The 25,484-nt window shown below is 36.3% G+C and overlaps 1 protein-coding gene across 6 annotated transcripts in view; it reads left to right on the forward strand.

The window, feature by feature from the left end:
* Positions 1 to 25,484, forward strand: part of NAALADL2 (N-acetylated alpha-linked acidic dipeptidase like 2) — a 634,909-nt gene that overhangs the window by 419,910 nt on the left and 189,515 nt on the right. For all 6 annotated transcript variants that reach the window (XM_031047098.2, XM_031047101.2, XM_031047097.2 and 3 more), the window contains one exon: positions 24,176 to 24,269. In XM_031047098.2, coding sequence (XP_030902958.2) covers positions 24,176 to 24,269 — 94 coding nt within the window. The remainder of the gene's footprint in view (positions 1 to 24,175; positions 24,270 to 25,484) is intronic.

The following is a 25,484-nucleotide window of genomic DNA, read 5'->3' on the forward strand; positions in this document are numbered from 1 at the left end:
TAAAAGATGTATTTTCCTATAGTGGAAATTATATTTCTATTTCATAAGCAGAGATCATATACTAGTGACAAAGCTATTTTTTATTTTAATACCTTCTTGTAAAACTAGTGGCCAGGAGTTTCATAAATTGCAGCCTAATTCCAACCATGCATATATAATACTGATTTTAAAAGACACAGCATCTGTATTATCTATTGAACTAATTTTAGTTCAAAATTTAAACTAATATTGCAAAGTAGTAAAAATGGACCTAAAAATGTTTTAAGAAAACTGTCCAGTAACCAATAAAGGAAATGCAAGATTTCAAAAGGATAGAAGGAAAGGATACATATTTTTTCAGTAGTAGCAGAATAGTATATTCTAGTATGCTGCAGTCTTTCTCTCATCTACAAATAATACTATTATGTAGAAATAGAGGTTAACTTTATTTTATTAACCTTATTTTGAAGAAATTTTTGTCCTGAACGGTACTTTCTTTGAAGAATCGTTCATGAAAAAAGTAGTGTTTTCTTACACTTATGTGGTAATTCTTCAGTCACAGACACTTCTTGTTTTTTCAGTAAATGAAAGGCTAGCCCATTTATTTTGTTGCTTAGATATATCAGTAGCAGGTGTACACTGCTAATGTATGTGTGTATTCTGAGGAAATGGTAAATTTCTACTTAATCTGCTTTAAATTATTGCAAATAAGCAGTAAAATAATCTCCATTTAGCTACTATGAGATATGATCCATCAAAATGTATGTAATTATGTCTTTAGAAGAATGAAACTCTTTGTGACAAAATAGTTTTAATTCTTAAATGGCAGAATAAATAGCAATAATTTTGCATCTGACTACAAATTTCATGATTTTTTTCTTATTTAATTAAATATGAACTTTATAATACATTTGTTTACTAATTTATGATACCCTCATTTCATTCTGATGGAGCCAGAAATGTGTGGGGTTTACTATTTGGGTAATGGCAAATATGTAAATGCATACTGACACAATTCATCAATGTATAGTGTAGTAAAAGAGAGTAATTTGCCCAAAGGTCATAGACTTTCCTGCCATTTATCTCAAACTTGCCTGGAAAGGGAGAATAGCATGGTTATTCTATCAAATTTCATGAAAGCTCACTGGAATTTCAAAGCATCCAATAAAAAAAATGGGCTACACAATCAAGGTAAGATGAAAATTGACATATACTAATGATAATACAATCAGCGTTGTCAGAAATGAATGCTTTTTTCAAACATATAATTAAAGTAAGTATGAAAATGGTTGAATACAAACTGATTTTAATCCTTTCAGAAGAAATGTGACATCTTGTTACACTAAAACACCCTTCCTTTCTAATCAACAGCATTGTATAGGCACGATATTTTTAATTTGAAGTGGGGCATCCTTACAGATTTTACATAATCTTGGAGAAGATTTCTAAAGTTCTGATAGTTAAATAAGTTGGGGAAAATTTGGGCAGTGACTTTCAGCAAAATATCCTTCCTTTATTGATTACTAGCTCAATTTGTAAAAGCTGCCACTCAAAGCACAATCACTGATATCATGGGTTAGTTCCCCCCCAACTCTATTTTGTGCTTGATTACGTGGTAGACATTAAAATTTCTGGGTTTGCTTTTCTTAATGACTTTTTTGAGTGTTTTTGGGTTATAGGTTTGGTTTTGGTTTGGATTTTTCTTTTTTTTAATTAAAGCACTTATTTGACAAATTCATGATTTCACTTGCTTAATTGAGCTCTGTATACTCACACTGTTCACAAAACCCAAATACTTTGACAGAAAAAAAGAGATGTTGCTAAAGGCTCAGTGATGTTTTCTGTATTTTTATAAGATATTTTATATGTAACACAATTTAAAAAATCTTTTCTGATAATACTCAAACCCACAAAAGCTCAGTTTTCTAGCTCAATATGCTTACAGTTGCACAGTATAAAAACTGGCAGACGTTTCACTGAACATCCCAAAATATCCAAGGCAACAAAAAAAACAAACAATAATTCACTGGCTTCAGCTCAAATTAGCATACTGTTGCACTACTCCATGATTCCAGGATTCTTTTTTAAAACAACTTCAGAACACAAAAGTGGAGATTGCATCATTTTATTTTTTTTTCCTTTCTAGGTTGTTTTCTTGAGGAATTTTAAAATACAGGATTTAGTGTCCTGTCAGATAAATGAACCTGATTTAAACAGATGAGCCCAGATCTAATTTCCCTTATAGAACTCATTCAATGTACTTCAGCGGAGCTCACTCTGGCTTCAACCACCGCAAGAGCCAATGGTCTCATGAAGTGTGCATATAATGAAAAATGTTGGTCAGATTTTTAGTTGCTCATGAAGTGTATGAGCCCATAAGCGATACACTCTCAGATTTTCAGGTGTGGAATGAGAGGCTACAGCTGGAAATATGTAATTCATTATTTTTTGAAATAAATTTGTAGTTTTATTCTGCTCTGTGCATATAAGACATATTTGAGAATTAAATTATAAGGCATATTCTTCATTCCAACAGTAATCATCCAGCACTGTGCCACATTGACATCACTGCACTTGAGAGGGGAATTCAGTCCTGAAGCTTAAAAGGAAGCAGTGGAGCATTCTGAAGACAAAACACTAGATACTTATATTTATGCAACTAAAAGCTTGATTTGGCTCAGTGGAATAAATACTCTGCTACAGAAGTTTTAGGTATCATAAAAAATCAAAATTGATTAAATGAACATAAAAAGAGATTAAATCCCCTTTTCTCTTCTTCATTATCACTTGATGTGGAGAACATTCCCTTCTATGAGCAGAGCTTGTGCCTCAGCACACTGTGATCTCTGATTGTGGCAAATGATTTTTCTCATAGAAAGTCCATATATAAGTAAACATATAATTATAGCAAAACTTGATTTATATAAGTACTTAAAGAAAGATGTAGTAAACTTGAAAGTCTTAACTGTTACACATCTTGGTTTTAATATAGTTTTTTTACCTTGAAAGATTGCTATTGGAATGTAAATTTTCAGTTCAACCTTTTTCATATTTTTAGAAATATCTCAGAAAAAGTAAAAAAATCTTGAAGTAAAAATGCTTTCTTTCCCCTGTCTTTGATACACCACTTCTGATTTGCTACATCTTCCTTTCCTGTCACCTATATTCCATCAAATTCTGAGCTGAATGTCAAGTTTTTAGCACTTGCTGTTGGAATTGGATTTTCCAAAGATTTTGAAGCTAACGTAATAATGAAGATCATCAGAAGTATTCATCAATCAAATGTTGCTGACTTTCTATTTTCACAGCTCCCCTAAGCCAATCTGAATGCTACCACAGAATGAGAAGGATTAAGTTCGATGGACTGAAAAGTAATCATTTGGGGTTTTTTTCTGTTTTTGCTTAAGGGATTTGTTTTGTTTTTAGCTCTTGGTTCTGATACGTACAAGCTTTAGTGCCTGTGTAAGGATGAGAATGAGAAGTGTGTGCATAGAGTAGCATAGAAGCAGTTATTTCAGCAAGAGCATAATTTTTGATAGGCTTTGAAATTTGGACTGAAAGGGTGTTGAAATTGGCCCGGGGAAAATTAGTTCTTTGCATAAACTATTGCAAGTTAATTCTTAGATCTGCTTAAAATACATGCCTTAAATTTAAGAAGTCTCTTCCCTGTCTGTTGTTATTTCAGTAGAACTGTGAAAGTATCTTGGCTGAACATGACAAATAACAAAAAATTGCTACTTTTCAAAAAAATTAGGGTGCTTTGTGGCTGGAATATGATTTATTCTAAACTTAAAGGAAAATGTGAGAAAGAGATTACAGAACCTTTTATGAAGCTTATTATTACATCTGGACTTCAGGAACTCACTGTGGAAGTTCTGATTGGAATTTGTAATACCTAATTACGAGTTAATGTGTAAGGACTATATCTGTAATTTTGCTGCTGAATGCTGAGCCCCAAGACTGTGCTTCAGAAATAAATCTATTGCTTATACCTGTAAAGTGCACATTAAAAAATGCCTTAATCAAAACTTTATTTAGGATTTGTTGGTGAGATTTTAATATATGTTATGTTTTTTATTAATTTGTTGTAGGGTTTGTAAGTATGCTTTAGGGTTAGTAAATCGATTTAGACAATATTTGCTGAAAATCCAAGAGATATGCATTACTTGACTCTTAAGGAAGTATACATTTTAGTGAAATTACTGAAAATGCTTTCGCATTTTAGTGGTGGCAATATTTATGGTGAGTTAATGAGAAGTGAACTTTGAGAAGGCAGATTTGCATCTTCCAGTTTTATTAGATGTGCTGATACTCTCAAAGCTGTATTGTTTTGGCTTGAATGGCACTACCAGCTAATTATTTTCTGCAGCCAGTTTATCAGATATGAGGAAGAGATGAACCTGTATAGCTATTTAAATTTTTTTCATTTTCCTATTTTGAGTAGCCAAGAAGAGGACTGTAAGCAGAAGGACAAAGCTAGTGAAAGGGCTGGAAGGCATGTACTATGAGGAGCAGCTAAGGACATCAGGTTTGTCTGTTGTGGAGAAAAAGAGGCTGAGGGGCAATCTCATTGCTCTTTGCACCTTCCAGAGGAGGAGAAATGGAGAGGGAGGTGCTGATCTCTTCTCCCTGGTAAACCAGTGATAGGATGTGTGGGAGTGGTTCAAAGCTGCACCACAATAGGTTCAGACTGGACCTTAGGAAGCATTTCTTTGCTAAGAGGGTGATCAGATACTGGAACAAGCTTCCTGGAGAGGTGTTCCATGCCCCAGACATGTCAGTATTTAAGGGGCATTTGGACAATGGCCTTAATAACATGCTTTAACTTGGTCAGTTCATAAAGCAGTTGGAGTAGATGATTGTTGTAGGTCCCAGACCTGAAACCATGGTACACAGTGCTTAAAAGCTCCTTGAAATGGCCATATTCCTCTTTGTCTCATTTATGTTAACTGCCTCCTTGAAGAAAAAGCCATGGTACTAGAGCAGTGCTCTGATCTCAAATGATCAATACTTTCATTTTGATAAAAGAAAAAAACTCATGCAGTCTCAAATAGTAACGGTCGCCATTCCTAACAGCTATATTGTAATAAAAACAACAAAAAAAACATGATAATGAGTTAAGAGATTGTAAAATTCTGTGAGCACATTAACAGTTATGTCTCTTAGAATCAAAGATCTGATACAGTGTGCTCTTTAGTTTAGCAACTATTTCAAAACATAGCTACATGAAAGAAAGTGAATAAGGAGAGTACCTCTGTACTAGGTGACTGGAACAGAGAGCAGTAAATTTGAATATAAATGAACATAGCCTGCAGAAGAATCTCAGATAAATCACCAGAATTTTATCATTTTGATAATTTTCAAGCAGCCAAATAAGGAAATGCCTTACGACTGAATGTCAAGCCTGCTCTCCCTGGCCAATACAAATTTGAATACTATTTATCTTTTGTGAAACTGTGATCCCAATGAAAGTACTTCTCAGCTAAGAAAATAGCATATAAAGAGAAAAGCATGTTGGAATCATTAACAAAACACCTTTATATGGCACAGCTTGATTTTTGGTGTAATTGCAGGGTCAGGTTGGACCTTTACATAAGTATCGTCTAGTTGAAAAGTGATAAAGAAATTGGGGCCACAGACAGATTCTGTCTTAACTGACATGAAGTATCTTCTTCTGATCCTGATGTTCCAGCCAGTGCAATCCTTTTGACTGACATATTTAAGGAACATTTTAATATTTTTTCTTCTTTTTTTTTATATAAACTGAACAAACTTGTAGCTCACAGAGCCTCACATGAGATCCTAATGAGATTATGATAGTATTTGTTTCTTGATTATGAACTCACCCTCTACTTCTAAACATTAATACCAAACTGCATACATTGCTACAGAGCGTATCCAAAACAAGATAGTTTGTGACCTGCACTACACAAATTATTTCTTAGAAAACCTTGTTATCACATCTGTGAAAAGATGCAAAATGAGAAACAATGTGTCAACATCCATTTTCATAATATGGACCATGTTTTTGTGGTTGCTGCACACAAAATATGACGGCATTGCTCTAAAACATATTTGATTACAGTCTACCTCAGAGAGCTGCTTTTTTTTCTGAATTACAATACCTACTTAACAGATAAGATGAATTTTTAATGACAGAATTCAGTTTAGATCTTGTTTCTGTTTATCTGACACATTTTACTTAATCTGTATTTGCCAGGAAAGGACAAGGATACTCCAGAGGCATTTGTTTTTCTTAATGAAACAAAAATAAATAAAAATAAATCTTAAAGATACTTGGGTACAGTCAATGTCTGAATCTACAGCAAGTGCTTTTATCTCATCATACTGTTAGGAGTTATTGTATCATCAGTCTTTCATTGACTAGCTGTCAGAGAAGAGATTTGGCATCTTCTTTGAAAAGCAAAATTCTACCCATACCTGGAAGTTGTAATTTTTCTCCTCTTCGTGCCTCCTGCTGGGCTTTGCTGTCACTTCTTTACCCAGCCATGTTGCAGAAGTGTGGAGGAAGTTTTAAAGGATACTTGGCTGATGCACTTCAGCCCACATAAGCAGACAACCGGAAAAGACGTGTCCTGTGAGTTGGAAGCCCTCTATTGTTGACTTACTCAGCAGTAGGATATGGACAAGAGAAACTATTTTCTTGTGTGCTGAAGAAAACATCTTCTAATATTGGTAGAAGCACCCAAATTCTGACAAGCTTTGGGCAGTTGTGTTGCAATCATGTGACAGAATACTAGCTACATGGGCACATTTTTAAGAACTGAGCTGTATTTCCAAAATAAAGAGCTATAAATCTCTGTCCCATTTAATATCTTATGCATTTAGCCTGTTGAGAAACAGATGATATGTTAGTGCTAACAGTCTGCTTTTCATCTTCCATTTATATGCACAATAAATTGCTGGTAAGCTTTCCTGGTGGACTTTTAAAAGCAGAAGAGATCAATACTTACAAATATATACAAAGCTTATAAAATAGCAAGCCCTTAGAAAATATTAGAGTGCATAAACTTGTTTTCCAGTATATCCACAAGTAGTGAAGTGGTGCTGTTTATGGGCATTTCACTCTGCAGCTCTGCCTGTCCCAGGTCTCTAGGGAGAGGTGAAGCTGAAGACTAGGAGTGCATTTTCCTCCGGACTTGAACATTGTCACTTTGTTTTATTTTGTGTTGATGGAGTTATGTTGACTGCCAGATTCTAGTCTTGAGCATAGACCTGATATCCCCAAAGTCAGATCCACGACAGTGTACTTAAGTGAACTTGTTTATACTACGAAAACTATTTTAATATATTTCTAAATCTGAAAGGCATATGATGCTTTATATATGGTGTCAGGTAGTATACCTGCATTTTTTTTTACCAGAACTAGTTACTGATTTGCTTAGTGTGCTGTTAGAATGTGGTTGATGGTTTAGTGGGAGGTGTCCCTGCCCATGGCAGGGCGGTTGGAGCTAGATGATCTTAAGGTCCTTTCCAACCCTAACTATTCTATGATTCTATGATCAGCCATCTCACATGCACTATTTACACAACATCATTATCAAAATCCATATTATTTGAGGTAATAGCAAATCTGTAAGTTTTGATTTTATTAATTTTTTCTCATTGCATTTTTTTTATGAAAATTATCATATATTTTGCCCATGAGTAAGTTCTGACTTCACTCCTAACAGTTCTTATAGTCACTGAGGTGCTTCAACATTGAATTAGAAACTAAAGTAAGGAAGCTAGAATATTGGTGAACACAAAAATGGAAAACAGTATGGTTGCTTATTGTGCTTTCTTTGTCTCAATTACTATTAAGACATACATAAGTTTGAGATAATTATGAGCATATATGAAATTAAGAACTTGCTTCCGTTCACTGGAGAATGTGTGTGTGTTTAGTATAGCTCTTAGTAAAGCTGTGACATATGCTGCTGGAATTTGTTTAATTTCATTTAAACCCTTCATTTTTTTTATATTTCAGCTTGAATTATTTCACTGATACAGACCATAGATATAGAGCTGCTTTTCTAAGAATATTGTGGAAACCATAAAAAGACACCTCTTTGCCTTAAAATACATCCTTGTCATGACTTTCCAGTATTTCATTTAAAGCTATTTATATTGTCATGCTTTTTATTGTACTTATGAAAAAGGGATTTTAGTGAAACGTCTTAGAGCTTTAGTACTTTTGGGAGACAAAGAAATAATTGCCCAAAGTAACACTATCACATTCCTCACAGGCAGAAGTGTACTAATTTGATTTACAGATCATTACTCATCATTTTCATGAAAAGGCAAAGGAAACAGTGAAATTCCAAAGGTTATGAGAGTTGAAGACAGTACTTTAGCATTTCTATTCTCAGCTTGGACAATTCCCTAAATTTTCATAGAAACTATAGGAAGCACATTCTTGATACTAAGCTTTCTACCAACTTTTGAATTCTGTTTGTATGCATGAAGCAATTGAAGCTTTTGGAAGAAAAGAACCAAAGTTTAATATTAAGAGAAAATTGTTTTTCAGAGTCCCATTTAATTCATTGGAAATTTTATTAGGAAAAAAAAAAGTAGTGACCATTTTTTCTCTTCAGTCTTTGCCTGAGCTTTGCCAAACTACTTGAACATACTCCAAGCAATGAATTAGTGAAGCCATATGTGCCCAAACGTTTTTTTGGGGGGTATGTGATTTGCCTGTATTTTCTGAAGAATGCAAGAAAGCATTGGGAAGTATATACTGTGGTAAAATTCTGCAATGTCCTATGATCCATTGTTGTTTCCTGGACTGTTTTACCATATTTTTCATAGTTGTAGTGGGCCAAACTTTCGTTCTTATGCAACTAGTTGGATCTTAATTTAATTATTAATTATTAATTTAATAATAGTGGTTAAACTGTGGCTTTGAGAATGAAAAACTAGTAACTTTAAAATTACAGTAGTATTACCTTTCATAGTGTCTAAAAAAGGCAGGAGAACTAGAAATCCTGCTTTTAGAAGTCATGTAGGAAATTCTTAAGATAATCTTGAGTCACATGGTTTTAACAGAAAACGAAAAAAAGGTTGTGAGTGAAGGGATAACAGTGTAAGAGCTAAGGTTTCCTGGCGCCCACTTTTGTCTTTGAGCCAGTAGCTGCTTTTGAAAGATTTTTCTGAAGCTCAGGTTCCATTTTCAGAAGTGGCTGGTGGTAGTGTCAGATAATCAGTGTGGCATTTTGCTGAGCTACTGATTCTCTCCCTTTTACTTATCAGCTTTTTTTATTACCTGTCTTCTAACCTGGCATGGGGAAACACATACTCAGTTAACATCTCCAGCAACCCAAGTAGATTCTTCTCAGCAGACTAAAAGCCAAAATTAAATCTAGAATTTTAATTTCCCTTGTTTCAGTCTGGTAAAGTCTGGCTTCAGTAACAAAATCTTTAGTCAGTAAGACACAGAGATGAGAATACATGTGAAGAGTTTTGCTGACCTTGAGTGTTTAAGGTAATGCTTATACATGGTGTAGGTGACTACACATATTTCTTTGTATTTGAATTAATTTAGAGAAACTTTGTGACATAACATGCTGCTGGCTATCTTTTCCCTAAAATATGAAATCAGAATGGAAATAAAATATCATGGATGAGCTACTACAAATCGTTATGATAACTCATGCTAATTGAAGTTAGACTTCAGGACATATGAATTACCTCTACTCATTAGCTTAAGATAAAGAGCTTTGAGGTCATTTAGCTCATTCCTGCTGGTGCAGCACATTTACTTCCTTTCTTCCTAGACTGTATTTAACTATCAAAGAGAAAGGTCTTTTCCCACTTGATCAACTGTTCCATAGTACAGAATGACTACTCAGAAAGTTTTTAACCTTCTCTTGTTCAACAGAAATAGTTTTTCCTTAATTTCATTGCTTTTCTTTTTTTTTTCCTTTTACATTTACTTGGAAATTTAAATTTCCTGTAACTGCTGTGTTCTTAATTTCTTTGGTAAAAGAATCCTTTATTTTGAGATCAAAGAATTCTGTTATACATTAGCACTTTAATTATAAACCGCAGAATGATAACTGAATGAATAGGGTGAAGGCTGTTTTAGACTAACGGGGCTGACAATTAAAAGGGCTTTTTCATGACTTGCAGCATAGCCTATTCTTTTTTTGTTAAATATGGCTATTACTGTAATTGAAGATTACTAATCACTAATAGCTACCGGGTTCTTTTAATGTAATGTTCTGCACAAATAAACCCCTCTGCTTAGATGGCGCTTGTCTTCTTCTTCCTCCCCTCTTTTGCAAATGTCAGTTGTTGCTTGAGCAGAACAAGCAGAAAAGGCAGTAAGCTTGACTGAAGACGTGTATCTAAGCCCCTGCTCAGGTTTTCCCTTGCACAAAACCACGTTTTTTGTGCAGGCAAATGCTGGAGGACTGGAGGTAAAACAAACAGTACCAAAATGAGGATAATGTAGGGGTCTAATCTAACACTGAGTCTCATGTCTGCTGTTCTCAGTATTAATTTAAATTGTGAGTGAGATTTAAACATTTGGGAATGGAGACAGAGGTGCTTATATGCTGTCTCTTGGCACAAACCCTCCAATGGTGGACTGTGACTACTGAGCAACATGCAATTAGCTGCTCCTAGAAACCACAAGATTTAGAGTGTCATTTACATTATTCTTGTTTCAAATATCTTAAGTGTTCAGTGTTCATAATGTGAAATAAAGTTTAAAAGGTGTTAAAAAACTTACACTTTGTTATTTGTCACCTAACGCTTTTGGGCTACTGAGTGAGTGAATTCTAAACTCTTTTTTTTCATTATATCCATAAATGAAAGGTGTATGTTCTTAATTTTTTTTTTCAACTCCAGTATCAAGTATGCATTCTGATCAGTTCCTCACCCCAGAAATGCCCCATAGCCCTGTTACTGGATGTGGCTTGGATGAAAATGTTGTTAATTAGGGTTCAAGCAGCTGTTACAGCCTTATAATTTACCCAAGGGAGCAGAACAGTTTCTGTAGGGCTTTTTAGTTTCTCTGAATACATAAATGAAAAAAAAAAAAACGCAAAAACAGGATAAGTGGTTTGTATTTTTACGTACAACGTAAACATAGTGAAAAATGTTCTTGAAATTTCACTCCAGTATCAAAACTCTTTTGAAGATTGTTTATCTTTAAAGATATTTAGAGTACATGAAATACCTTTACACATTACATTAGTACTGTAGGGTGGGGTTGGGAGCAAGAAAATTCTTAGAGTTTACAAAGTCAACCCCATAGCAGCCTTCCAGTATCTGAAGGGGGCCTACAGGGATGCTGGTGAGGTACGACATTAGGGACTGTAGTGACAGAAAAGGGATAACGGATTAAAACTTAAACAGGGGAAGTTTAGATTGGATCTAAGGAAGAAATTCTTTACTGTGAGGGTGTTGAGGTACTGGAATGGGTTGCCCAGGGAGGTTGTGAATGCTCCATCCCTGGCAGTGTTCAAGGCCAGGTTGAATGAAGCCTTGGGTGGCATGGTTTAGTGTGAGGTGTCCCTGCCCATGGCAGGGGGGCTGGAACTAGATGATCTTAAGGTCTTTTCCAACTAACTGTTCTATGATTCTATTTTGGGGTGAAAATCTAATTTTATCTGTAACTGCATCTCTCTTCAAATCTAACATACAAAAGAATTCTGAGATAAGTTTTTCTCTGATCTGTGTATACAGGTACTTACAAACACATGCATACACATATTACTTTGGATGCTATCAGCACTCCCACTTATTTCTTCACTATGTAGCAATGCCATATTCTGCAGTACTTCTTCAGTTTGGGGAAAATTTATTTGGAATTTTACGTATTATGGGGAAATTATGCTGAGTAAACACTAATTACAGTATGCTGAAGGACCTTGTTAAGTATTTTCCTCTGATACATTCTCATTCTGTATTTCTAAAAATCCATCCCTTTTTCCCTGGCCTCTTGATGTAACCAGTTGTCTGCATTGTAATCTTCTCTTGTCTTGACATATTTGCCTTGCAAGTCTTTTTTTCTCCCTGCAATCCGTCTGTAGTGTCGTTGCCAAAATTATCTTCCTCAGCTGTCCTTATAATCTTCCCATCTCCTCTTTCAGAAATTCCCCAGGCTCCTGTTGATGTTGTGCAGCAAATTCCAACTGGTTTTTATTTCTAACTCTTTTGCCTTTTTCAAACCCTATCTCTTCCACACTCCAGTCTTTTCAAGAACGTTCCTTTCATCTTCCTTTTTCACTGTAGTCATCAGATCTCCATTCTTGTTGTTCTTATATTTGGAATACTCAGGCAAAATTTGTCTCCTTGTATATTTGCCTGTATTCGTATCTCTTATGATAAAACTTGTTTGTTCCAGAAAGTTAATCTAAAACTGAAGACAAATAGGCATTCAGCTAAGCCAAAACAAAAGGAATCTGTAGCAAGACCAGAGGCTAACAAAAATGTGATGCTTGCAAGGTGAGTTCTGGCATTTGAGTTCTTCTTACAAGAAGGCTTGTCAGATAGTCTCAAGTAACCTGTGCCTTTCCTATGCCATACCCCTGTTTCTTTGTTTGATTCTGTTGGAGAACCCCAAGATAAGTGACAAGCCTTTCAGAGCAGATGTCTTTTGAATTGTTTTCTGTGACATGTAATTTATTTTTGGTGCTTAGACACTAATGATGATTATAAATAATAAGATGCTTAAAATGGTAGTACCTGAAGCAACCATGGTGCAGTAACTACTGTCATTTGAGCGAGTATAACATTTCCTGTGGTGTTGTAAGATTACATGCTTTTAAAATGCACTTGTCTGTTTAATCTTTGTTGTTACCATTATATCAGGCTGCCTTTAGCATTTTAATACAAAGCCCACATAAAGATAGAATGGTGGTGGCATGAAATGGCCATCATAATTTGACTATCTTAGAAACAGGTGTATTATTACATCCCCAGATGTGGTAATAAATCCAATTTCTACCCTCAGATAGTTTTAAGTTTTATTGCTAGGGTTCCTTATGAATTCTGGGGGCTGTTCTATAGCACAGGACATTCTATGTTTTCTTTCTATATTTATATAAATATTTTGTGATGAGAAACATTATTTGCTAGGTCTTTTTTCATCACTCTCCAGGGACAAGTTGTAAAGGTGAGGGAGATTCTTTTTCAGGTAAATTGGTAGCCTCAGGAGCCTGCCAGCTAATTATAAAATATTTCAGTAGGTTCATCAAACTGACCTGGGATTCCCTAGGACCCAGTAAGTTTGTCAGACTTGGCATTTTCCCCAGCCCTGAGGGGAGCTTACTCAGTTCCAAACATATTCATCTTTAATTAATGTTTTCTTTTTAAAATAAAACAACCAATCTTCCCTCACCTTTATTTGCTAATTTATACTGTTGAATTACAGGGGGAGATTTGGTATCTCCTTTTGACGTTTAAATTTCCAGTTGTTAATGTAATTCAACTGATTATTTTTTATTCTATGTATGTCGCACAGTATACACTGAAGATTGAATATTCCAATTTGAAAAATAGTGTGAAAAATTCACAGAAATTACATATTTGAGTTACGAAGAAGATTAAATACCTTTCTGAATTGGTAACTGCTATACACGTATATCCAGGAGCAGAGTCTAACCCTAAGTAATAGCCTAAAAAGGAAATTGAGCCTTTTTGTGGATACTGCGGTATATCCTGGTGTCTGGGGGTAGCCTCAGAATGTTATGCATCCAGTTTGCCCCTGAAGTGGATTGTGTCTGTTAATGTTTATGGGTATTTTCTATGAGATGTCTACTGCAGAACTATTTTCAGCTCCCCTTGGATCCTCAGCACTGTGGTTCACTGGTATCCCTCCCTCAGGGCTAGTCTGTCATGTTTAATGAGCTGTCAGTGCTCCAATCCTGACTGATTAGGATGACCTAAATGGAACGTTTTGAGGCACCTTTGCTTCAAGAGATGGCAAGAGAGAAAAGAACAATATTTTCTCTATGTAACTGTTCCAGAGTTCGAGGATTCCAGGTGAGAGAAAATGAGAGACAAATAGAGAACTCTCTAGTAGTTTATTAATATAGGAAAATATAGAGAACCTAACAGGTACAGTAAAGGATGTTTCTGAAGAGTGTGTATCTCACCAACCCCAAGGACCCTGTGAAGACGATCAGGAAACCAGCTCCGAGAATCATCATTGCAGTGCAAGGTGGCAGGCTCAGCCTTAGCAGGCGTCCCCACAGAGACAACGTTGGCCTCAGTAGTATGAGGTTATGCCTCCCCCACATCACATGAGGCTCAGGCTTTTATACTGACAAAAATGCGCACTCATTCCAACGCAGGGGGCCAGCCTACATCGGAAGAAGTGGCTAGCAATATGTAGGTAGGTCTCCAAGAGTCGAGACTTTTCTGGGGAGTTCTAAAGCGGAACTTTCTGGTTAGAAACTAAAGCACAGTTCTCCAGGGAGGAGCCAAAGCAGACAAACAGTACTTTTCTACTTTGTGTGTTTCATCACAGACCATTATCTGTTGTCCCTGACACAATAACCATGAAATACACTAGCTTTTCTGAGTTTGAGAGGGTAGGAAGACTTTAATATGTAAAGTTCTTATTATTCTTTTTGTAATGCTTACTCTGTTGAGTCTATGTGGAATTGACTGTCCAAGTTTTCCAAGTTCCTCAAGGAACCATTGCCTCAACCCCTCACTAATGCTTTTCTTCAGGTATCAACCGAGTCAAGTACTAGATTCCGTTTCTTCCATCCGTTGTTCCTGGTCCTCCCCAAATTCTGTCTCTCTTTAAGGAGTGACTGCTGCCTAGCATACACTCTTCTTTCAATATGGCCACTTAGAAGTCATCACAGTTGCAAGTAAAATTCAAGACAAAAGAGAATACAGTTTAAGACTCCTGTTGTCGCATTTCCTCATCCTTTTCTCACAAGTCTTCATGGTCAGGTCTGACTCATTTTGAAGGTCATGCTATGCAGTGAGATTTAAGGATGTTGGCATATTAGTGCATCTCAGTATCCTGGTGTTTTCAACATCATTACTGTTGAAAAGGGTGTAAGTTAAATGGGATAGATGAGGAAAAACAGGAGAAAAAAAAGTATTGTCACAATAATGGAAGAAAAAGAATAATGAACATCAAGGAGAATGACTGTTAGGTACTGAAGCAGATTATATGCATTATTTTAATTAAGAGTGCCTAATAGTACATATGGTTTCCTTTGAATAATAATTGCATGCTGATGAAGTGTGATTAGAGACTTTTTTTTCAAAGTTCAATTAAATCCATTTCTTTAAAAGGGGAGTGATTATAAAGATGATATCAAGGTCTAAACTGAAAGCTGTAGTTGAAGCTTCCTGTTGCAGATTTCTTTATTATTTCACTCCTCTGATGACTATTATCTAGTTTTTAACAATGCGTAAGTTCAGAGAGAGTCCTGCAGATTCAGTGGAAGAGCTGGTTTTACAAGTCAGATAGAAACTTAGCAAGTACTTGGATGACCTTGAATGTATGATCCAGGGTTTGGTCCTAAATCAGGAAGATTCTTGGTTCATGTACCTTGAAATATGTGAGAAGATGCTTTCATTAATTAGGACTGTAAGGCAACATACTGTTTGCTGGAAACATAACTATGTTTCTGTAGAAGACTTGAGAACCTGGGTGATTAGAAGGAGACATTCGCTGCTGCTTATTTTATCTGTGGTAAAAGATCTGTCCAAGATGCAGTTTCTGTACATGATCATTTTTATTAGAGGTCTGTGCATTTCATATGTGAAAATAAATTTTGCTTCATATTTTATTATATACTTCTCTTTCTACCACAGCAATGGCTAAATCTATTTCCTCAAGACTGCCTGTAACCAGCTTCAGGCCATTAACAGTACCTCTTTTAAAAGGATCTAACACTAGTTTCACTATCCTCCTGCTGTACCTGAAGAGGGTCAGAAAATGAAAGCATTTAAGAGGATACTTTCTACGCAGTGATGACATCATGGTTCGTGGAAATGCTATATGCAAATCATTCAGCTTTAACAGAAAGTCCTCTGTATTTGTCACTCTCAAAGTCTGCAGCTGGTAGCCAAAGCAATCTGGCTTTAAAGTTGGAGATAAAAAAGAACTAACACTAGAACAACTTTTTAAAATTCTGTTTAAGAAATCTAGGGGGTGGGTTGTAATGATGTAAAGATTGGTATTGTCACAGTGTGATCTCTTCACCCAGAGCTTGTGAAGTGCAGAAGAGCATTCTGTGACATCCTTTTGAATGCTCAAAACTGCACACTAGAGAAAAGTGAAGTCACTAACTTTTTTTTTTTTTAACAAGATCTCAAACTCGGTGGCCTTTCTAAAAGTTAATTCAACACTTTCTTTGCACCAAGATACCACTAGAATTTGATATACATAAATACGTTGTGAAATACACGATTAGAAACTCTTCTCAAGATAATTGCTACTTACATACTTCAAAGACAAGACAATTTCTGCTTGGGGGGTGGATGGAGAAGGGAAATAACAAAGCACTTGAGGAACTCTCCCATTTTATTTACACTTTAAACTGCCCACATGTATAGGCCATAACCCTTTGTAGTCTGCATGGACACGAGGTTGCTCTGCCTTAGTTCCAAACTGGGTTGAGTACAAGTTCATTTACACAGTGCCAAGCCTAACTCAATAAAGCTATTGTCTTAGAATTTGAGTTAATAATCACTGTTCTCTGGTGCTGTGGTAACAAGAGCGTGAGAACTGCCACAGTGGGCCAGGCTTAACCAGTTCCCAGACTTTGACCACAGCTAGGGATGTACACTTCAGAAGAGTGTTTCTCTTGTGACGACAGCTGAAGCTTGAATTGGAGCATCATTTTTAGCATCAGCAATGCACTGCCCTGCCTGAGTCTGTGTAGTCCTGTCTGAAATCTGTTTGTGCTCTTGGTGTCAGGCATGTGCCTTGACAGTGAGCTCTGTAGCACAGTGACATCTTGCAGGACACAAGGCACCTCTGCAAGCTCTGTGCTGGGTGAAGAGGGGAGGGTTGCTCTCTGCTACTGTGTGAGGAGCAGCATGATGAGCCCTTCATGTCCTCGTTCATATCCCTTTTCACTGGTGATCTGAATAGAAGGTAAGAGTGTGCAGAAAGACACTGTATAATGGAGTTTAGAAGCCAGGGCGTGGCATATAATCACTCACTAGAAATTAATAGAATTTAAAATATGTTTTTAATATATTAATGTATTAGAAGATTAACCTGAATGCATTTGAATATACACAAAATATGTATTTCCATATACTTTACATAAATATAATTTAAAATGTAGGGATTTCTACATGTACACAAGAAACAAAGCAGACCTAAGTATGAGTTTCATCTTTGTACAAGTATTTGAAAGCAGTGGGATGAATGTTCCTTCCCAGTTGTGTATGAAAACTTTAGAAAATGTAATTTCACTGTTCTAAGTGCTGTATATTACTAAGTTGGCCAACAAATTAGATTTTAAGCAAATTAATCACTTAAATTAATTAAAACTTTTGACCTTAATTTCTCAAGGCCTCAGAATCTCATCATGAGCCATGTAGAAAATGTAGTATACGACCATGTAAATAGAGATCTTTTGTACTCCAGAATAAGTAGCCTAAGGTGCCATAGTTTTGGCATATCTTCATATGTAACTTTCAGGATGTGTAATGCTGTGCGCTACCATAATATAGTTAAAGATTTGCTGTGCACTGTTCCTAAACAGTGTTCTCTATACTGAGAGTAAATTAAAAAAAAAAAACAATGGGAGTGTCAAAATAAACTTTTTAATATTTGAAAATGTTAAAAGTACTCATACTTCCCTTGGTCAGAAACAGCTCTGTTTTGAATTGCTACGCTGTAGTTTGCTGTAGCCATCATACTCTTTTCTCAGAGAGCCCTCTACTGACCTAAAATACAGTATGTTGAACTGAATGTCAGATACACCAAAATATCATTTGAACTGTAGTTTTAATACATGCCCTAGTGTGAAGGTAGATTTTAGTAAGAACAAAAACACATATGGTGAACTGAATTTTTGAGAAGTTCTGAATTTTCAAAAGTTCACAGCTTTAGTGCAAAGCAAACATGTTTGTGACGAGGTTTCTGTTTCTTTGTCTGAAAGGGAATAAGGATCTTCGGAAAAATAGAGGGTCAAAGAACTGGTTGTTTACTCATGCTCCTGCCTCTGACTTTTGCTAACTCTTTGGGGGACTGATGGGTATAATAAAAACAACTGTGTAGACTGATTATGCGGGAAATTTTTCTATAGTAATTTGAGATACCAATATTAAAAATGCTCATTAATTTATCATTAGTCTCACAATTACTGACTTATCTAGTAATGCTAGGTGCTGAAATGATGTTATTGCTAGGGAATCGCAGATTTCATTTATAGAGACTCAATTTCTCATGCTTAATTAAAAAAAAATAAAAATGATAACTGAAGGAAGTCAGGAGGGACAGGAGGAAATCAGCAGAAAGCAAATTCAGGAAATTTGCCCATATCATAAAAAATGCCTATTTAATTTTGCAGGGTGGAGAGGTTGGGGAAGGCTGATTATTCTGATATGTGAGATTGCTGTTATGGCGCTGGATCTTAATACATGCAGAGATTTATATCTTATTTATGTGGGTGCGTACACTGAAACCATAGTTGATGTTTGGGTTAATGTCAAAAGGTCTCAGCAGGTCGTTCTTCTAGTCAGTACATAAGGAAAGACAGATCCCTCAATGCAAAGAGATGAACACCTGAGATTACACAGTGCAGCAGCCAGCCACAAAAATTAAACATTTTCATTCACCTTTACAAGAAAAAAAGAGAAAAAAAAAAGTGATACATTATTTTCAACACACTGTTATTGATCACCCTCAACAGCAGAGTATCTTTTCATGCTCTTTCCTCATCCATGAGCTGCATGGATAATGTGTGAAGGGAGAGGTGCAAGGTATGAGAGCAAGTGTGACTTGAAAAAATAATACCTGATGTCAAAGGAAGCTGAGGCTCAGGGTTCAAACTAGTTGCTCAGTGTCACACACTGATCAGTTACAGGGATTGTTTGAGTCTGTAGTAGGGAGTCTTATGTTCTGATGAATCTGTAGAGGGGAATCTACATGAGTCTAATACTCTGCCCTGTTACATTATTTGCTTTCTAGTATTTGTCATGTTATTGGTAGATTAACTGCCACATGTATGCTAGTTTTGACTGAAAGTGCACAGGTATCAGTAGCGTGAAGTATTCTTAATATACATAGAATAAAGTTATATATTAAACCCTGAAAATTACAGAATGCCGGAAGAAAGAAGAAGTATGTTGCACAGATATATGTTTGAAATAAAAAGGAGCTGCCACTGCACAATTCAGTTTTCAATTAGCTGTGTCAAATTCATTCTAGCAGGTAAAACAGGAGTACAGCACTATCAAAAAGCAGTGTTCACAAAAGGAGAAACATGGTAATTTACCTGTTTTTTAAGTTATGTTGTTTGTAACTTGGCATATGAAGATATCTGAGAAGTCTGGTTAGATTTTAGCACTCTTAATGTAACTAAAAATATCAGTACGTACACCAACTGAGGTTTACCTAGTGTGCAGGCTAAAGATAGCACACAGTTTCAAATTCCACTAGATTAAAAAAACAAAACAAAACAAAAAAACCCCACAAAATTAAGAAAGCCCACAGGAAAAAAAAAAAACAAGGCTGGCCTGTGAACTTCTGTGTTAAAGAAACTGCCTGCATGCTGTATGCTGATGTTTATTCTAGCAGATTGATTATAATCTAGCAGATTATATCCAATCTAAACCTCCCCTGTTTAAGTTTTAACCCATTGCCCCTTGTCCTGTTACCACAGTCCCTAATGAATAGTCCATCCCCAGTATCCTCTTAGGCCCCCTTCAGATGCTGGAAGGCTGCTATGAGATCTCCACACAGCCTTCTCTTCTCCAGGCTGAACAGCCCCAACTTTCTCAGCCTGTCTTCATATGGGAGGTGCTCCAGTCCCCTGAGCATCCTCGTGGCCTCCTCTGGACTTGTTCCAACAGTTCCATGTCCTTTTTATGTTGAGGGCACCAGAACTGCACACAGTACTCCAAGTGAGATCTCACAAGAGCAGAGCAGAGGGGCAGGATCACCTCTTTTGACCTGCTGGTCACACTCCTTTTGATGCAGCCCAGGATATGGTTGGCTTTCTGGGCTGCGAGCGCACACTGAAGCTGGCTCATGTTCATTTTCTCATCAGAAACACCAATAAGTCATTCTCCACAGGGCTGCTCTGAATCTCTTCTCTGCCCAACCTGTAGCTGTGTCTGGGATTGCTCCGACCCAAGTGTAGGACCTTGCACTTGGCATAGTTAAACTTCATGAGGTTGGCATCAGCCCACCTCACAAGCATGTCAGAGTCCCTCCAGCGTATCAACCGAACCACACAGCTTGGTGTCATCTGCAGACTTGCCATGTCTTGCCAATCCCACTGTCCATATCACTTGACAAAGATGTTGAACAAGAACGGTCCCAACATCGATCCCTGAGGGACACCACTCGTTGCTGGTCTCCAGCCAGACATTGAACCACTGACCATAACTCTTTGCGTGCGGCCATCCAGCCAGTTCTTTATCAACCGAATGGTCCACCTATCAAATTGATGTCTCTCCAATTTAGAGACAAGAATGCCATGTGGGACAGTGTCGAACGCTTTGCACAAGTCCAGGTAGATGACGTCAGCTGCTCTGCCTGGGTCCATCAGTTCTGTAGCCCCATCATAGAAGGCAACCAAATCAATCAGGCAGGATTTCCCCTTAGTGAAGCCACGCTGGCTGTCACCAAGCATCTTGTTTTTCCTGTGCCTTAGGATGCCTTCCAGGAGAATCTGCTCCAAGATTTCGCTAGGCACAGAAGTGAGGCTGACTGGTCTGTAATTCTCCAGGTCGTCTGTTTTCCCCTTCTTGAAAATAGGGGTTATGTTTCCCTTTTCCCAGTCATACAGATCTTCACCTGACTTCCATGATTTTTCAAATAGGACGTCTGTAGTATAACTCTACAATTATTGTGCTTTATATTAATATTTATCTATAAAGTAATTGGAAGTTCATTAAATACATTTTACTTTACTGAAGTAAAACCAAGTGCAGTAGAAACATTATTCATTTTTTATTTTAAAATGTTATAGAAAGAATTTCAGAATTAATTAGCATTTGAGCTACTTTTTTTTTTTCATTGGTCTTCATAATTGTGCTAATGTTACATCAATTTTTGTGTGGTGTGTATGTGTTATTATGTATAAGTTATTTTAGAAGTTGTCATTAGCGGATATAATGAGTCCTGTATGGGAATAAAATCAATTATTCTGCTTTAGCATTTCACTTTATGAGAAAATTGTTGTCTTTACTCTTTCTAAGTTATTGTTGCATTTAGTAATTCAATAGTAAGTCTGGACCATTTTTCACCGGGGGAAATGGGGCAGACGTGTGTCTATTTTCTATGTATATTCAGTGTTGTACTCGGGGGAATGGTATATCCAAAAATGAGACTATAAATAAGAAATCAGTAGCCTTTTCTGTCTTGCTGCATTATGTGGGCTTGATGTATGCTTCTGCAGCATTATTATTTACTCTGTTCAAATCAATGCTCTGAGCTTTGCTTCATGTGATTGATTTCTTCCAGATTAGACTAGGAAGTACATGATTTAATAAACACTGCTGTTACCTGTTTACTAGCACACAAATATCTGCAGTATCACGTTCAGAGATACTATAAAGTTTCCAAAATGCTTCAGTTAGTCATAAGATTTTGACAGTATAACTTCATTTGAATAGGAAAGAGAAAATAACCTTGGTCTTACATAGTCAAAGCAAAATACAGTGGTTTGGAAAAAATGGAAATAAAGCAAGAACTTACAAAAATTAAGCCAGATTCTGTCAAAGATAATGATGAAAAGGAAAGATATGTACTAGGGTGTTCTCCTCCATAATGCCACTTTCATGTCTCAGGAAAGAAACATTTTCTTAAACTTTGTGGTAAGAGATTGAAAATTATTAGTAGCACTGCAGAAATGCTCTTGTCCCTCCCTAAAATGTACCTCTGACTGTGTATCTTGCATTACTGTCAGTGAAGGCTTTTGCAGAAATTAGGTGTCAGGAAAGAATTTGAATGTTTTGTGTGATATATAGTACTATTTAGGATTCAGTGAGTTTGGGCTCTGTATATAGAATGCCTTCTTTTTAATAGGATGTTATTTCATTGCCACATTGCTTTTCCATAGCAACTTATTGGTTGTTAATATTTTGGGCAGCTATATTTTTGAAGAGTTCCATGGAGGAAGAGGAAGGATTCTGCATGGCATTTGGAGGATTAGAACCAGGTTTTTTACAGTTGCTTATGAATGGATTCTATGAACCTCATTTGGATACAGTTTTGTACAGATTCATCTTTGCCCTCAAATTCTACTTTTTGTATTTCTAATATTCCTAAGAATATTCTCTGTATTACTAAGCCAAATGTTTTCCAGTGATTTTCAACCCAGAGATGTTTGTGAAAAATCACTGGTAGAAAACACAATGCTCTTCAAGCAGTAATGGCCTGTGGAGTTGGGAAGTTTTGAGAAAAGATTCATGAGAGTTTAGCAGTGTAATATTTTAGCACAGGTGTACAAACAGTGTTTTTCTGTCTTCCTTCAAGTACACTCTTAGTTCTTTAATTTTCCTGATAACAGCCTGACATATCATTATTCCTCTCTATTTTTATCTCACTGTATGTATGATAAGGATTTGGAGGTTTTTTTCATGCCTTGTGCAGTATTGTATTTTCTAGAGGTAAATCTCAATACCTTCACAGTACGTCTCTGCTCAGATGTAGGTTGCAGCCTGATATACAGCATGTTCCCTCATTCTCTGTACCCAAATCAGTCTGTGGCCAGGTCATTCCTTTAATGCTTTCTGAGAAATGTTGTTCGGATTCTTATTAATCTTTCTCCAGGAAGCTTGTATTTCAGATATTACCCTGTTTTCATCCACTTCCCTGGGAGATGGTTTTCATTTTCAAATACTGTAGTATTGTTTTTAATATTGCTTAGGATTGCTGTCTTTTCCTGCTACTTTGTATTGTGGAATTAAAATGCTACTTTTCGCACAGCAGCTACCATATTGCTTTTGAAGAATAGATATTATTCTAATCCCCCTCTAACACCTTGGGAAGTATTGTACAATATGTTTTTTTTCAGTCCACATTTTTTATCAACACAATCACCATCACCTGCAGCCATCATTCCATTTTAGATCACAGCCCTACAGGTATTTTTTTCCCTTTTGCAATATCAAGATATGAAGAAGATGAATGAAAGCTTCTTGCATGTTTTTGTCACTGTGTTTTTATAGCTCCCATGAACAGTGCTGGACTTGGCAGCCTAGAGACTGAAATCACAGGCTAGGTATAGTTCAGCAGAAAGACATATTTCTATACACAGCCCCTGTAGCATGTGTAAGCCCTGAGCTGGAGAGCTGATCTTCTATAAGTAAAAAAAAACACTCAGGCCAGTCAGTCCTTGGCCTCATCTCTGGAGCTGTCGAAAAGAAGCATTCATGCCATTGAGTTTCATGACAGGTGGTAATGTCTAGTCTGGAGCAGACTGAGAGTTCCCTGTCACTCATTTGGGAATTTCTTTCTGTAAGTTACTGAGAGAATTTAGTATTCTGTCCAGTCTGGAAGTTGTACATCTGTGTGCATTATGTTGTCACATACCTCTTCAAAGGCATTAGGTTTTCAGGTCAGTTTACCTTCAGCCGTAGGCTTGACCTGAAGCTTATTTATGTCTATGATTTTTTTACTTTTTATTTTTACTTGGGTGAACTCTCAAAATCCCATAGCTAAAATGAAGTAAAATAATAAACCTTACTCCTCTTTTTAGAATGTTGAAATGTTTTATTTGACAACAAAGCAAAACAAAAGCCCTTCAGAGACTCCTGCAGTAACCTGGGTCCACAGAAAAAGTACTGCAGAGAATTCTTGTGTGGGGTCATAAACTGTAATCTCGTAGCATCTTTTAATGTTGTAATAGAAAGGCAATGATCTAGGTCATATTCTTTTTCACAAAGATGTGTTTATGGGGTTTTATTAATTTTCCCTGAAAATCCAATGTAATGAAAGTATGTGCTACTCCAGAAGAAGTGCTGGCTATTAAATCTGCTAGAAATTATTTGACTGTTTGTTGGGTTCTTTTGTATTTTTCAGCTAACAGGACAAGTGACTTTGCAAATTGCCAATGAACCAGTTTTGCCGTTTAATGCCCTCGACATCGCGTTAGAAGTTCAGAACAGTCTTAAAGGTAATTCTTGGTAGAGAAATATTGTTCTCCATTCATACTTAGAAAAAAGAAAACAAAAAGGATCATTTACTCCCTGATATGGAATTTCAGTTTCCACTTGAATGGTAGCCAGTGTTTTTGCTAATGTCATTATGTTATGCTAAATAAAACACAGGTTTTCTTGCTAAATAAAGAAAAAAAATAAGGTTATATTTCTTCTGTCAGTTAAGCAATAATTAGTATTAAAATCTTATAATTACAGTCAAAGATAACAACCTCTGTCACAACTTGATTTTAATTCCCTTCAAGGCTTTGTTCAGTACAAGCAAGAGAGGGTTTCTAATCCCATTGCCATTTGGCTCCTTAATTTTCACGGTCATCTTCTTTTTCTGATCATTCCATTAACTCACCTTGTTGAAAAGGTATGCTAACTTTTCTCCTTTCTCAGGCATGATGAAGCATATTCATTTACCAATATTTATTGAGTTGATTAAGCACTGAGACCATGGAAACTCTGTATTTGAAATCGATCTTTATAATTTTGCAACAGGGGGTTGGGTTTAGTGAGACGGACCTGAAAGTTCTTACTCAGAAAGTAAACAGAAATGACAGGTAATTTGGAAATGATGCAGATGTAATTCTCACAGGCTCTGGATTTGGCACTGTTTACTAGGTGTAGGATGAATATCTTGATATAAAGCTTCATCAAGATTGTGGAGGTATTACTAATATTCCTGTGTTACCTTCTCATTTTTGACTCATTCCATTGTCTTGCAGCCTTTTAGAACTTCATAAAAGAACAAGCATCCCTTTGCTTCTGGAACCTCTTTTTTTGTGGTTTGTTTTCTTTCAGGGGATTTTTGGGTTGTTGGGTTTTTTTTCCCTACAGTTGATACAAAAATGTTGATATGTTATAAGGAGCTAAGCTCATTGCATGTTAGTGATATGTTCTCTGCTACTATTGAGACTACAAAAGAACAATAAACCTTCTTGCAATCAATTATCAAAAGAATATGTCTTAGTTCCAGTCTTGAGCATTAAGGAGGGAAAGGATGTCTAGGTTCTAATATTGTCTAGTGTCACTCATCCAGAGCTTTCTCGTTCAGTATCATCTGTCCTCCTCCTCCCATTCTGTCCCTTTTTCCTTAGCTTCCTAGTATCTTAGTGTATTCAAGTGGTATCTAGCTCTTCTTCCCTAAGTGACTAGTTGAAAGTAGGACGGATGTAGAGAGCACA

This window comes from Melopsittacus undulatus, chromosome 6 (assembly GCF_012275295.1).
Source record: "Melopsittacus undulatus isolate bMelUnd1 chromosome 6, bMelUnd1.mat.Z, whole genome shotgun sequence".
NCBI lineage: Eukaryota > Metazoa > Chordata > Aves > Psittaciformes > Psittaculidae > Melopsittacus > Melopsittacus undulatus.